We start from the raw sequence: 15,985 nt of genomic DNA, 5'->3' as shown, positions 1-15,985 counted from the left end.
AGCTGGAATGTCCCCCAAAAAGCTTGTTCCCAAAACATACTCCCAGTTTGACTTGGCGGTAGCTGCAATAAGGTCAAGGTGGCTTCCCTAGGTAGTCAAGGTGGGTACGACATCACATGAGGGTTAGTTTTCTTCCAAATGGCTAAAAACATATACTTCGTTTGATTTCTCATATAAACCGGTAAACAAAAGTAAAGAGAAGAAGAAATAATCGAGGAAAACTTTTTAGAAGCAATAACATAAAAAAACAACCATTAAAAATGGAACAAAAACTAATCTCAGGTAACCTTGAACTATTTTGAGTTTGAAAACATGAACAAATAATGGCATTGCATTTGAAATAGGAATATAAAATATGACTTATCTGAAATAACATGAGATTAAGATAGTAATAGCCATCTACATACATTTTATATACCTTAATGAAGTGGTATTGAACCAGACAAAGATAGTTACATGACAATTTATAGATATATTGGACATGAAAATTTATAGATATATTGGATGTTCAATCGGTTTAAAACGTACAGAGAAATGGTAATTATTTCCAATATTAATTTGAGGACTTCAAAAATGTTTGGTTATGTAAAACCAAAAACCCCATTAATATAAAGATCGATATAAAGATAATATAAAGATCGAAATAATCTACATCCTTCACCTAAGGGACTGGCTAAGAACATTTAACAATGAACCAACTATTTCATATATTCAAGGTTAACTAAAAAACATTAGTAGAAAAAACGATTTACCGGTTAATTTTTTATTCCTCTTCCACTGATGGTACTCCCATCCTTACTCCAGGAAACCCGTACTCCAGGAAACAAGTGGTGGTAACTTTTTACTATACTTCCAAACTTAGTTGAAATAAAAATTAATTTCGAAGAAATTAACCGCCATTTACGGTACTAACCACCAACACCAACCTGTCAACCTCGCAGCCACCGGCCAAGTGCCTCTCATTCCTCCCACAGTCAGCGAGGAAAACGTCAAACTCTCACGGAACACGAATTAAACGACAAGGAACGGTTCAACAACTATGTTCCGTACAGTGTGACGTCACATGAGAAGTCCTTTACGATAAATTAAAGAATTTAAATGGGAGGTCAAGAGAAAATAATTATTTTTTTAAAAATAATTACAGCGCTAAAAATGATAATATAACGGGTGGACCGTTACAGTAGGACACCTGGCCCGGCAAAACAACGAAAGGTGGACGTGAGACATTCATCATTCTCTTTGCCTTATCCCTATGCGGGGTCGGCTTCCCTAATTGCATTTCTCCACACAATTCTATCTTGGGCCATATCAATGTTAATCCCCTTTACCAACATGTCCTGCCTTATCGTCTCCCCCCAGGTCTTCTTTGGTCTTCCTGTCCTACTCCTTCCAGGAATCTGCACTTCAGCTATTCTTCGTATTGGGTGGTTAACGTCTCGACGTTGAACATGACCAAACCATCTTAACCTATGCTCTCTCATTTTGGCATCAATTGGTGCCACACCTAGACTTCCCCTAATATACTCATTTCTAATTTTATCCTTCTTTGTCGTTCCACTCATCCATCTAAGCATTCTCATTTCCGCCACATGCATTCGCTGTTCCTCTTTCTTTTTCACTGCCCAACATTCAGTTCCGTACATCATAGCTGGTCTTATGGCTGTTTTATAGAATTTTCCCTTCAGCTTCATTGTAATTTTTCTGTCACACAACACACCACTCGCTTCTTTCCACTTCATCCATCCAGCCCTAATTCTACTGCATGCATCTCCATCTATTTCTCCATTACTCTGTAATACCGATCCTAGGTACTTAAAACTATTGCTTTTTACAATCATTTCACCATCCAAAGATACCACTTTATTTGTAGTAGCTCCATCTTTAAATGAACATTCCAAATACTCTGTTTTTGTCCTACTAAGTTTTAAACCTTTTTCCTCCAGAGCTTGTCTCCACTGTTCCAGTTTTTGTTCTAAGTCTCTTTCACGATTTCCTACTAACACGACATCATCAGCATACATTAAGCACCATGGAATGTTACCCTGTATTTTCGCTGTTATCTGGTCCAAAACTAATAAGAATAAATACGGACTAAACACAGAACCTTGATGCAATCCTACTTTCACATGAAATTTATCAGTCTCTCCCACACCTGTCCTAACACTAGTCGTTACTCCCTCATACATATCCCTCACAATCTTTACATATTCACCAGGGACTCCTTTCTTATTGAGTGCCCACCACAGAATCTCTCGAGGAACTCTATCATATGCTTTCTCAAGATCAATGAATACCATATGAGCGTTTGTTTCTTTACTCCTGTATTTTTCCATCAACTGCCTTATAATGAAAATTGCATCTGTTGTTGATCTACCCTGCATAAAGCCAAATTGATTCTCGGATATTTCGGTCTCTTCACGTATCCGTCTATCAATTACTCTTTCCCATATTTTCATGGTGTGGCTAAGCAGTTTTATAGCCCTGTAGTTTGTACATTGTTGTATATCTCCCTTGTTTTTGTAAACAGGTACCAGTATACTGCTTCTCCATTCGTCTGGCATTTGTCCAACTACCATAATTCTATTAAGAGGAAACAGTAGCGATCAACAGGTAGCAAAAACGCGTTCCAAGATTGCGGCTGTAATTTTGAATATTTTTTCGAGATATTTGGCACACGTATTTGTAATATAATAAAGAATGTCGGTAAAGAGCCCAATTTGAAAAATATATTAATATGTGGAAGTTACTCTGAAATTAAATACAATATTAAAAAAACGAGCCTGTACCGCCATTAAGAAGAACAAAAAAATACACTTTCTTCAAATAAACTTTTTTACCCGATGCCTAGATTTTGTGTCATTTTGGAACTACTAATTAAATAAAAAATTTTAGTAGTTCCAAAATGACACAAAATCTAGGCATCGGATAAAAAAGTTTATTTGAAGAAAGTGCATTTTTTGGTTCTTCTTAATGGCGGTACAGGCTCGTTTTTTTTATATTGTATTTAATTACAGAGTAATTTCCACATATTATTATATTTTTCAAATTAGGCTCTGTACCGCCATTCATTATTATATTACGAATATGTGTGCCAAATATCTCTAAAAAATATTCAAAATTACAGCCGTAATTTTGGAACGCGTTTTCGCTACCTGTTGATCGCTACTGTTTCCTCTTAAATAGACCTGCTAGCCACCTTGTTCCTGTCTCTCCCAATGCTCTCCATACTTCCCCAGGAATATCATCTGGTCCTACCGCTTTTCCTTTCTTTATTTTTTGAAGCGCTTGAGCCACTTCCTCGTTGGTTATTTTGGTGACCATTGCTGCTACTGTCTCCGTTGACTCTACAGGCTGTCTGTCAAATTCTTCATTTAATAAGCTGTCAAAGTACTTTCTCCATCTCTTTTTGACATCCTTTTCGTGAACTAGTATTTTATTATTTTCATCTCGGATACATCTAATCTGATTAAAATCTTTTGCTTTCTTTGCTCTCTGTTTGGCTATTTTATATATCTTCGTTTCGCCTTCCCTGGTATCAAGTTGGTCGTATAGGTTTGAATACGCTTCTGCTTTAGCTTTTGCTACTGCTACTTTCGCTTCCTTTTTGGCGACCATATAGTTTTGAAGATCTATGTCCGATCTGGTTTCTTGCCACTTTTTATATAATTTTCTCTTCTCTTTTATTTTTCCTTGTACTTCATTTGACCACCACCAAGTCTCTTTATCCTCAAACTTCTTTCCTGACGTTTTCCCAAGTATTTCAATAGCCGTCTCTCTAATAATATTGGCCATTTTTCTCCAAATTGTGTTAGGGCTTCCTTTCATGTTCCAACATATTTTTTCTACTATTCTTTCCCTGAATAGACCTTCCTTCTCATCTTTTAGCATCCACCACTTGATTTTTTTGTGGTCCTCTCCGATATTTTTGTTTAGTTTCGCTTTTTACTTCGATGTCCAGAACAAGCAGCTTATGTTGTTGGCTTACTGTCTCACTAACTATTACCTTGCAGTCCTTGCATTCACGTATGTCTTCTTTCCTTATCATGAAGTAGTCCATTTGGGATTGATGTTGTCCACTTTTGTAGGTAATAAGTTGAGTTTCTCTCTTTTTAAAGAATGTGTTAACAATCGCCATATCCAATGCTGTTGCTAATTCTAGCATGTCATCTCCAGCTTCATTTCTAGTTCCAAAGCCTAATCCCCCATGTATTGTTTCATATCCTGTCTTGGCTTGGCCCACATGTGCGTTGAAATCACCTCCTATTATAACTTTCTCCTCCGCTGGAATATCACTCAGTACGTCACCTAATTGATCATAGAAAGCTCTTCTTTCATTCTCACCCAGACCTGTTTGAGGAGCATACACACACAACATTCAATACCTCTTTATCAATTACAAATTTCACTGACATCATTCTATCACTCGTTCTTACAACTTCTACTACGTTATCTTTCATTTCACTATCAGCAATTATACCAACAGACATTGTGTATCGGAAACCACGCGAGAACGGTCGTAGTAGAAGAAGACCACAGAAACAATGGCTAGACGACATTATGGTCAAAGTGGGGAGAAACTGGCAGCAAATAGCACAAAGAGAAGAATGGAGAACTCATGGGGAGGCCTTTGTCCAAGGAGTGGATGGAAACAGGCTGAAGAAGAGGATGCCCTGTAAATTATTGTAGAAGGATTACAAGGAACTGTCTTTCAGTATCATCATTATCATTCAACCCGGATCTATCCACTGCTGGATATAGGTCTCCCTCCGTCTTCTCCATGTATTCCTGTTTTGTGCTGTTTGCATCCAAATTTTGTCGATCCGTTTTATGTCTTCAGACCATCTTGTTGGCTGACGACCTCTACTCGGATATCCTTCTTGTCTTGGTTTCCAGTGTATTATTCGCTGATGTGTTATCCGACATTCTAGCTAGGTGCCCCGCCCAGTTCCACTTAAGGGTCATTGTCGAGATAATACTATCACATGACAATAGGACGTTCATATAGAACGTTCATTATAGATAAGAGAGAGAGAGATACTGTATTGTCACTATAGGTGCTGGTTGTGCACAAATGTGAGGCTATTTACCTGTAAGAAAGGGGGTTTCTACCACTATGGTTCAAAAAGAGCATTAACAAAGGGGTACTAACTATTTATTGAAAAATACAAAAACTAACAAATGGCGAGAAAAGAACATAAAAAACTATGAGAGAGAGAAAAACAAACATCTATAAAACAAAAATTGATGCAACATTAATGTTGATCAAGAGAAAAGAGAAAACAAAGAAAACTACTAACTACAAAGTACTTATAAGAATCTTTCACGTTTCTGAGTGCGCACTATTGTCTGTCCAAAGTCACTTGTTCCACGATCCAGTCTGGACACGATGTGACGACGGTGGATTTTACAGATGGGGTTATACCAGCAACAAAGCGAGCTTCTAATACCTTGTTACACAAAGGACACTATACTTTTTATTGATTGCACTTTTAATCGTAGACTTTTAAAGGTGAGGCCGGCTAACAGCGAGGACGCAACAGGGAGGTTGATCGTCCGTGTCTTGTACTTTTGAGTGCTACGAGCAACGGAAGTGTTGCTGGGAGTGTGGCAACGGGGTTGTTGCTCGAATCTTGGTTGAGATCACACTTTATCCTTGACGGATTCACTTTTGAGCGTTGAGTCTGGCAACCGTGTGTTGCCCAGATCTCGTACTGATACACACTTGAGTGGACAACGGGATGTTGCCTTGATCTCGATTGAGACCACACTGCCCTTTTCTTCAACGGGCGAGTTACCCTCTTGGTACTTGGAGGGCGAGGCAGGTACTGGGGTAGAAAGTTATTTTAAGGCGCATGTCTTTTAGGCGCACACAATAAAAACTAAACACTAACTTGTCCTTTGTACATTTACACTGTTGACAGTGTTGCATCTCAAAGATGGACTTACTTTTTAAAAATATTTTCAATAATTTTACATGATCGAATAATTATTCGAACAGGTCATAATTCTTTCTATGGCGTCTTTCACTCCTGTTATCCATCTTATTTCCTTGTTCGTAATCCGATCCCTACGAGAAATGCCTAACATCGAGCGCTCCATGGCTCTGTGTAACACAAATTTTATTTCTTATTTTCTTGGTTAATGTTAGAGCTTCTGCACAATATGTAAGTACTGGCAACACGCACTGATTAAAGACTTTTCTTTTGAGATACATAGGCAGTTCTGATTTAAGGACATAGTTCAGCTTGCTGAATGCCACCCAAGTGAGTCTTATGCGGCGGCTTAGTTCGCACGTTTGATTATCTCTTCCTATGCGTATCTCATGTCCCAAGTACTTATAAGATGTGGTTTCTTTGATGTGCATGGCATTTACTGAAATCTTTTCGCTTAACACAAGATTTGTCATGATTTATGTTTTGTTTGGTTGATTTTTAATCCAACTTGCAGGGAGGCTAGATATAGTTTCCCCAGTTGCGATACTGCATTATCGATGATGTTAGCAAAAAGTACAATATCGTTAGCGAACCTCAAATGACTAAGCATTTCTCAATTGACATTAAGTAAAAGTCTAATAAGTCAGGAAATAAAATTCGAAATTATTTATCCTCTGAACTTTTTCTATCTATCTATCAGCGAGGTTCCTACAGCCTCTGCCGCTTCTCGCATTTCGACCGCCATCGTTTTCTGTCCATCCATTCGTCTTCTTTGATGGCTCTATCTTTCAGGATGTGCCGTACATTTTCTTCCCAGGCAACTGAAGGTCTTCCCCTTCTTCTTCTTTGGTGTGGTATGTAATTTAAAGCTTTCTTTGGCCATCTATCTTCATTCATTCGTTTCACGTGACCATACCACACTAGTTGTCTAGTTTCAATTTTATCTACACTGGAATATACAGTATGTGTCCTCCTTCTAATATCTTCATTCCTGATGTGATCTTTTTTAGATATACCACACGCTCTCCTTAGATAATCCATTTCTACTACTTCTATTCTTTTCCTATCTTTTTTTGTCATCTGCCAAACTTCTGCCCCATAAGTCATAATAGGCTCTACCAAGGTACGATAGATTGTCAATTTCGTTTCTTGCCTTATATCTTTAGACCACAGTAGAGAGCTCAGAATGTTTACCGCTTTTTTGCCCTGCTGCGTTCTCTTTTCGATGTCTCTTTTGGTAGTGCCTTCTTTAGATATTATAGATCCGAGATATTTATATTCATTACATCTTTTCGTGGTTCTAATTTCTAACTCTGGATCTTCTTCATCATCCCCTATTTTAAGATACTCTGTCTTTGACATATTCATATTGAGGCCCCATTTTTCATATTCTTTCTTTAGTTTTCTAAACATGTAGTCCATGTCTTCCTCATCATTCGCTACGACTACCTGATCATCTGCAAAAAACAAAGTTGTTAGACATTTACCACTGCCTATGTCTATTCCCATTCCGGATACTTGTTTCCTCCACTGCTCTAGCGATGATTGAATATATATTTTAAATAAAGTCGGAGACAGACCACATCCTTGTTTAAGCCTCTTTGATATAGGGAATGATTCAGATATAAAGTTTCCTTCTTTAACGACACTTCTTGCATTTTTGTATATATTTGCGATAGCATCCACATACTCTCTACTGAGACCTACCTTCGTCAATGTTTGAAAGAGTTTTTTCAAAGGTACCGTATCGTATGCCTTCTCCAAATCTACAAACAATAGGTGGGTAGATAGATTCCTTGCCTTCCGTTTTTCTGTTACCTGCTGCAGAACGAATATATTATCAGTGCACGATCTTCCTGCACGAAATCCACTTTGTTCTTCCATGTCTTCGTATTCTGATTCTATTCTTTTCTTTATTATTCGACCGTACAACCTCCCTACTGAGCTGGTAACAGTTATTCCTCTATAATTAGAGCATATGCGTTTATCCCCTTTCTTGAATACTGAGCTGATGTATCCAACATTCCAATCATCAGGGATATTTTGTCCTTTTAAGCATTTATTAAATAGTTGAACCAACATCTCATGTAATATGTTTGGTCCGTACTTTACCAACTCAATTGGGATGTCTCCAGGTCCTGCTGCTTTACCGTTTTTAGATCTTTTGAGGGCTTCGCTTAACTCTCCGGTTGTTATCTCAACTATTTGTGTATGTTCGGCTAATTCTTCCATTTCGATCTCTTGGAATTTACATCTATCTTCTGTCAGTAAAATCTCATAAGGGTGTTTCCACTGTTTAAGATCTATTAACTTTATGTTAGATTTTTCGTTTCCTTCCCTCTGGAGAGACTTTATTACCTTCCACGCTTGCCCAACTCTTGTTCCACCCATATACCTATCCACTTCTGCGCATTTTCGGTCCCACATCTCATTTTTACTTTTCACTACTTCTCTTTTTACATCTCGATTTAATGCTGCATATCTCTTGTGATCTTCCTCCTTTCTTGTTGACATCCATTTCTGATAAGCAGTTTTCTTCTTGTTTACTAACGTTTGCATATTCTCCGACCACCATTTTGTATTTTTTAATTTGCTGGTATAATTCTTCCGCTGTTATATTTTCTCGTCCCACATTTTGTAATTTTGTGGCCAGTCGTAATTTATATAGAAATTTCGTTGAGTCTTCTTTCAAGCTTTCTAGGTTATATTTATGAGATCTTACTTCTTGTCCCTTTTCTATATTCTGTACCTGAGTATTATTGTTTTTGCGATAGTTAACTATCACGTTGGCCATAAGTAAACGATGATCGGATCCACATTCTGATCCACGGTATACCCTTACGTCAGTGGTTTACAGCTGGGAAGTTTGACGTTGAATTACATAGTCGATTATCGAGCGCAGATTCTGAGCTTTTTAAGTTGGAAAAATAAAGCATAACAGAGTGGCGAAATGCCCGACAAGGGAAATCTAAATTGCATTTTACGTCCTGTCATTCACCCTGATAATAATTTTAGCGAACTATTTCCTTTAATATTCACCAAAGGTGAATAAAGTATAAACTAAAAGAAAAGAAAACATGGTTCAGATTTGATTACAGTACAGAGTAGAGCCTCTACTCTGTGCTTATACATATTTCGGAATAACCGTTTCCTCATCGGAGCACCTGGGTAGAGGCACTGAACTGAAATCAAATCCTTTCATCCTTTCCGGGTAATTATCAAAATAATTACCAAAGATGCTACTAGCACCATCTATGAATCAAAAGTCCAACTTAAAAAGCTCCGAGGATAAATAATTTCGAATTTTATTTCCTGACTTATTAGACTTTTGATTCATAGATGGTGCTAGTAGCATCGCTGGTAAATATTTTGATAATTACCCGGAAAGGATGAAAGGATTTGATTTCAGTTCAGTGCCTCTACCCAGGTGCTCCGATGAGGAAACGGTTATTCCGAAATACGTATAAGCACATAGTAGAGGCTCTGTACTGTGATCAAATCTGAACCATATTTTCTTTTCTTTTAGTGACATTGAGTAATTCCTTTTTCACTCAGATTTGTGTTCTTAAACATATGCTCTAATAAGGTTGTAAACAATTTTGACGAAATTGTGTATCCCTGTCGCACTCCCGTTTTATTTTAAATACGTTTTGGTCTTTTTATCTGCCAGCTTCACGATTGCTGTCGGATTTTGATAGATGTATTTGATCATGTTTAATTTGACCGCATTCTATTTAGGCTTTAACATTTTTTGATGACTTATTGTGCCGAAAGATTTTTCATAGCCAACATAGCTTCCATAGTCTTTCAGTATATACATTATATTTGTTTTCTTTTTAGGTGATCAATGTCCCATGTACTTCGACGACGGTACCGATCCATGGCTCCACACAGATAACGAAATTATAGTATTCGATTTTGGATATTTACGAAGTTATGCCAATATACCAAATATAAGTGCCTCTCTTATATGTATCATATTGACAGCTATATTTTTAAGTTAATGACAATATTATTCTCTCTACGACGAACATATTTATAAAATAAATACTACATTTTGTTGGAAAATGGCCAAAATTTTAAAATTGTTTGTCTTTGGTAGTTTACATTTTGTAAATATGTTCTGTGAACCTAAGCAATTTTAAAGGGACTGATTGATGATTCAAAAAGTGCCTTTTATAATTATTCTTTCACATTCCAATTTTATTTTTGTTGGTAAGTTTACCAATATGAACAAATCTAGAGTGCTATGTATTAAGAGTATAAGTCAAAAATAAAAATTTTTTATTATGACTTTTCAAAGTCTTTTTTACCACTGATGAAATAACTATTACAACTAAATATGAAAATGGTGACGAAATATGATTAATAAATTAGTAATTAACTATTTTACTTTGTACTTTGGTAATACCGTATTAATTATATAATTCAAAATATAGAAGAATCCCGAAAAATCTTTTTTATGACTTATACTCTTAGTACATAGCACGTTAGAAATAATGATTTGGTATCGCTAATTGGTAATATAACACCGATCAGCGTGAGTTAACGTTTTTTTTTTCAACAACAATTAGGTTCTCTGTTTTCTCATTCGCTTATCTAATGTTTTTATTTTCTATTGGCTCCGTGCGTCTCCCCTCTATTTACAGAAATTTACAGTCACGTGACACGCTGTCAGTTTTGTAAGGACGTTTTAGTATTGACACTTATGGGATTATTTTGTTAAACTTGAATATTTTCTTTTCTAGTGATAATAAACGAATACAAATTGTTAGAATTCATTAGTTATTCTTTTATAATGTCATTTATAGTTCAACAAAAATATTTTTTGTCGTTAATAAAGATTTATTGACATAATTTGCGATAGTGAGGTTATATAGGACATACCGTATCCGTACTTTTTGGAGTCAATTCGGATTTATCAGAGCTAAAAAGTGTATGTAATATGTACAAAACTTATAAAAACGTAAATAATATTAATATATCATGTGTATATTGCCACATCCTTTGTATATATAGAAAAAGTTAACCTCACTTCATCCTTATAACAGCGTTAATTAATTTTATTCTTTGGTCTATTTTTTTTTTGGAATGAGGAAAATAAAAGTATTTCACATCACTAGTTTTCCATGTATTTTTACAGTGAACAACACAACAAATAACGTGATATGGCATTTTTTTAAAAACGTCCCATTTAAACATACAATAAAGCGTCCTCACAAAGATTCAAGCAACCGTCACCATGAGCAGGTCGGTCGATTTTGCTTTGACACTTTGTTAGCGCTCGGAGCGAATAGAAATAATATAATCTACGAGGAGTTTTTGTATTTCTGAATAAGCCACAACTTTACTTTAAAATAAATTTATATTGACGTTTCGATTTCCACTTCGGAAGTCATTCTCAAAATATAAATTTTCAAAGTGGAAATCGAAACGTCAAAATAAACTTATTGTAAAGTAAAATTCTGGCTTATTCACAATAAAAATATTAAAATGTATGAAGATGCCACAAAAAAATATCTTCAGAACGAAAATATAATGGTTGTTGAAAAAATATAACATTTATGTAATTTTTTTTATTTAGTGGGTAAGCTAATGTAAGAATTTGTTGTTCTCGTGTCCAGTTCATCAGAAGTGCTCATTTTATTTATTTATTAACAGTTCATAAGCTGTTTCATACTCGCTAAATACCTCGCTAATTACTGGACTCAAATCTGTAAGATGTATGAGAGTATAGAATTATGTAGCACAGAAATATGAATATAATTGCTGTTTTATGCTTTTTAAATTCTTGTCAACGTTTTTCTACTTATAAATAATTTGTTTTTAATAGCATAATATGAGACCAACCAATTCTTACTGTTTAAAAAAGATCTGGCAGTTAATTGAATAGACTTGAATATTGATAGATTAGATGACAAATTTCGATATTTTTACAAACATTTTTAGAAACATTTTTTAGATGTATGTATGTATATTTTTTAATACTTTAGGTTAGATAATATATAAAAACCTATTGTAAGTGATCAGTGGATCTGAACTTAATACAGTTGTGCAAAATTTGTATAAGCACAAATATTCCACACTGTTAATAATATCCCGATTAATATTAAAACAAGCAGTGTCTTAAACAGTGCAATTATAATGTAGAGTTAATGTATTACAAGCTATATTTACTTAAGATTGAAAACTAAATAATTGATACGTCCATTTTTATGATTGAATATAGATAAAAGTAAAAAGAATTACCAATAGGACTATAATTTTAAATATGTTTTAATAATACTACAGTAGGAAAAATGAAAGAATACCCATGAACGAACATATAAAACACGCTGTATTTTCCTGTCACCGTGTCACACAAAACATTGGCCAGCGCAAGTACATGTAATAATTATTGTTACATGTACTTGCACTGGACAATTTTCTTTGTGACACGGTGACAGGAAAATACAGCGTGTTTTATATGTTCGTTCATGGGTATCCTTTCATTTTTCCGACTGTATACATTTTTCATGCAAATATAATACTATAACAATTAAAATTACATTATTTAGATAAAATTGATTCTACACAGGCAGCGTTGTAACTCTTGAAAATGATTTTGTTATATATGGGCTCCGTGCGTGACCATGGTGGGGATACACGAAACTATGCCAGCGCCCGTAGCGGCGAAATATGAGAACTTTGGCGAATTCTTCTTCTTGATGTGCCTATCCGTGACGAATGTTGGCGATCATCATAGCAATCTTCACTTTATCTGCAGCAACGCGGAAAAGCTGCACAGATGTTGTGTTGAACCAGGTTCTGAGGTTCTTTAACCAGGATGTTCCTCTTCTTCCTGGACCTCGCTTTCCAAATATTTTTCCTTGCAGGATGGCTTGTAGGAGGGCATATCTGGATTCATTTCGCATAATGTGTCCAAAGTATTCCAACTTTCGAGATTTGATGGTGGTTAGTACTTCTCGGTTCTCCCTCATTCTTCTAAGGACCTTCTCATTTGTGATCCGATCAGTCCAGGGGATTTTAAGAATTCTTCGATACAGCTACCTCTCAAATGCTTCCAGTTTTCGGCACATATCTTCGTTCAAGGTCCATGATTCAACACCATAAAAAAGAACAGAGAAGACGTAGCATCTCAGCATTCTTACTTTTATACCAAGAGAAAGGTTGTGGCTCTTGAAAAAGGCCCCCATACGGTTGAATATTGATCTAGCTTTTCCGATGCGCGCTCTTATCTCTTGGTTGTTGGTCCATTCTTCATTTATTATGGTGCCGAGGTAGTTGTAGTGCCTCACTCTTTCTACAGAGGTTTGGTTGATGTAGAGTTGACCTTCTGTTATCTTTTTCTTGCTAGTGATCATAAGCTTTGTCGTCTTTACATTTATATTGAGTCCATATTGTTGACTGTAATACGTGATTTTGTTCATGAGGACTTGTAGGTCTTCAAGGTTGTCCGCAAATACTATGGTGTCATCTGCATACCTGATGTTATTTAGCCGGTACCCGTTTGGCGAATAATGACTGAATAATAATTTTTTTCAATAGATATTTCGATTACCTTATTATTGCCGTTTTCTTCTTCTTCTTCTTCCTTCTTGCATGTAGGCTTTAAAACCTGTTTCTTCTCCAATATTAGCCTCCTAAATTGTTTAAGTTATCGCACCATCTTTTTCTTGGTCTGCCAATACTTCTTCGTCCATTTGGTGACTTATCTTGTGCTATTCCTACTATCCTATCCTCTGCCATTCTACTAGTGTGTTCGTTTCACTCCTGTTTCCGTTTTGTCACCCATCCATTTATGTCTTCTACACTGCATTATTGCCGTTTTGTTTTTTATTATTTATTTTTATATTTTCATACTGACTTTCTTTCCTTTCCCGATATGGTGGTATATTCTTATCGTCTTCAGTTTCCATTTTGTGTTACACTTACACACACACACCTGCTAATTGCTTTCGATGTACACATAATTAATGTCAACACCGACAACTAAACTATAACGAAAAAGTGAAGAAAACCCTTAAAATTGATATTTTCTTCAGTTAACTTCCAAATGTCCATTTTTTAATTTAACGTTTATTTGACACTAGAACTTACTGTTTGTATAATAAATTTGGTCAAAAATGGTAAATAAAAATATTACATTAACGTCAAATATGTCATAATATGTGTATCACATCTTCCAAAAATTTCAGGCGATTACGCTAGGTGTCGCGTCAGTCATGCACGGAGCGAATAGCCGTCCATTTATTATATTTCAATTTGTAAACGATTATATTTACTCGAAATTTTAACTTAAGAATTTATGTAACATTATATTTTTTATATTTCAATTTGTAAATGATTATATTTACTCGAAATTTTAACTTAGGAACTTATGTAACATTCCATTTTTTATATTTTAATTTGTAAATGATTATATTTACTCGAAATTTTAACTTAAGAATTTATGTAACATTCCATTTTTTATATTTTAATTTGTAAATGATTAATTTCTTAATAAATTTATAAATAAAACAATATTGATATTTCTGATTCCTTTCGAGTAGCGCTCTTTTCATTATGATGTACCTATCAAAACACTGAAATTAAAAGGTAAGTATAGACTATTCACTAGTCACTGAATATAGTCAAAACTGATCGTCCATTCACTCACGGTAAAATATTGCAAAACCTCCGAATTTTAAAAAACCGCTGGATTGACATGGAATTTGGCACACACATAGCTAAAATGTCACAGAAAAAAATGATATTGTGTCGATACATGCTTTTGCCCTGAGAATGAATACCACCCCTTCTCGGTAGTGATGTTGAAAAAGTAACTATTCGTTACAAGGTACTCGTTACTTTCGAATACCGAAAGTAACGATTAGTATACAGAGAAGTAAATCGTTACATTGATTACTCTGATTACTTCGTACCTACCAATCGTATCAGAGCGAGTACCTATTTTGAGTATTGTATCAGTTGAGTATTGAGTATCGGTTGATATCGGAGTCGGACCGGTATTCCACGAATGTTCGGTATCAGTATAGTTAACTAAAATTTTATCTATGGAGGGCGAAGGCTATAAAGATTTTTACAGGATTACAGAGCGCTGAAAAGTAGCTGAAACAGAAGGAGGTATATCATTTAACAAAGCATGAGCCCAGAAACAGATGTCTGTATATGATTACCGGTCCTCAAATACAAAAGTAATCACAGTAACGAATACTGTAAATGATTACTTTACACAAAAGTAACGAATACTCGAAAGTATCTATAATCAACATCACTACTTCTTGGGTGTGAAAAAATATACGTTCCAAATAAGTCCGGAAGTAGATAAATTGAATAATCCGAAGCAACTTTTGTTCTATAGAGTTTTTCACAAGTCAATTCTTTTCTAGTTATTCGCAAGTGAATATGTTCATCTTTCAACAAAAAAACTACGTTTTAGATGGTTTTTCGCAAATATCTCAAAAAGTAAGTATTTTATCGAAAAAATATAAAAGTGAAAAAAAAGGTATATGTATAAAGTCTCTAGACCCAGTAGAAGCAGAGTTGTAGCTAATGAAAAGTAGGTTCTTATTCGTCAAATTCCAAATCGAGTATTTCAAAATGAAATAACCAAAATAGGAAGCTTTTTTCGGGAAAAACTCATCACAACTTTTTAAGTGTTTTATTTTAAAAAAGTTTCTAGCGTCAAATAAAGTTGGTTCCTTTTTTTTGGAAATAAAAACGTGAAAATCGCCTCCTAATTAGCATTCCAAATGAAATTAATCGTTACTGCTTTACAATTTACTTTACTTGTGTATTGTTTATATGATCCGTAAGTTTCACCGGTTGAAATGGTTATTTCTGAACAAATTTGGTAAAGTAAAAATATTGTTTTTGATATTTTGAAAAACATGCCTTATTTTTAAATAACTGAAAAAGTATTAGTGATACGAAAAATCTCAAAGAGTAAAAAACGTAGGTTGTGCTTTTCTAAATATTTCGGATTTTTTTTTTCTATAAAACAAAAATTGCTTAAGATTTGGCTGTTCAAAGTTTGCATACAGTCCTGA

At 35.0% G+C, this 15,985-nt stretch overlaps 1 protein-coding gene across 1 annotated transcript in view; it reads left to right on the top strand.

Annotated features, from left to right (window-relative positions):
- The window catches only part of LOC126881138 (uncharacterized), a 79,153-nt gene extending 64,697 nt beyond the window's left edge, over nucleotides 1-14,456 (top strand). Inside the window, exon 10 of the mRNA XM_050645203.1 lies at nucleotides 9,774-14,456. Within this exon, the coding sequence (XP_050501160.1) occupies nucleotides 9,774-9,937 (164 nt within the window). The 3' untranslated portion in view covers nucleotides 9,938-14,456. The remainder of the gene's footprint in view (nucleotides 1-9,773) is intronic.
- The last annotated feature ends 1,529 nt before the right edge of the window (nucleotides 14,457-15,985 follow it).

The sequence above is a fragment of the Diabrotica virgifera genome, chromosome 3, assembly GCF_917563875.1.
Source record: "Diabrotica virgifera virgifera chromosome 3, PGI_DIABVI_V3a".
Classification (NCBI taxonomy): Eukaryota; Metazoa; Arthropoda; class Insecta; order Coleoptera; family Chrysomelidae; genus Diabrotica; species Diabrotica virgifera.
Note: the sequence above shows the minus strand (reverse complement) of the source record. Positions and strands in the feature narration are given on the sequence as shown.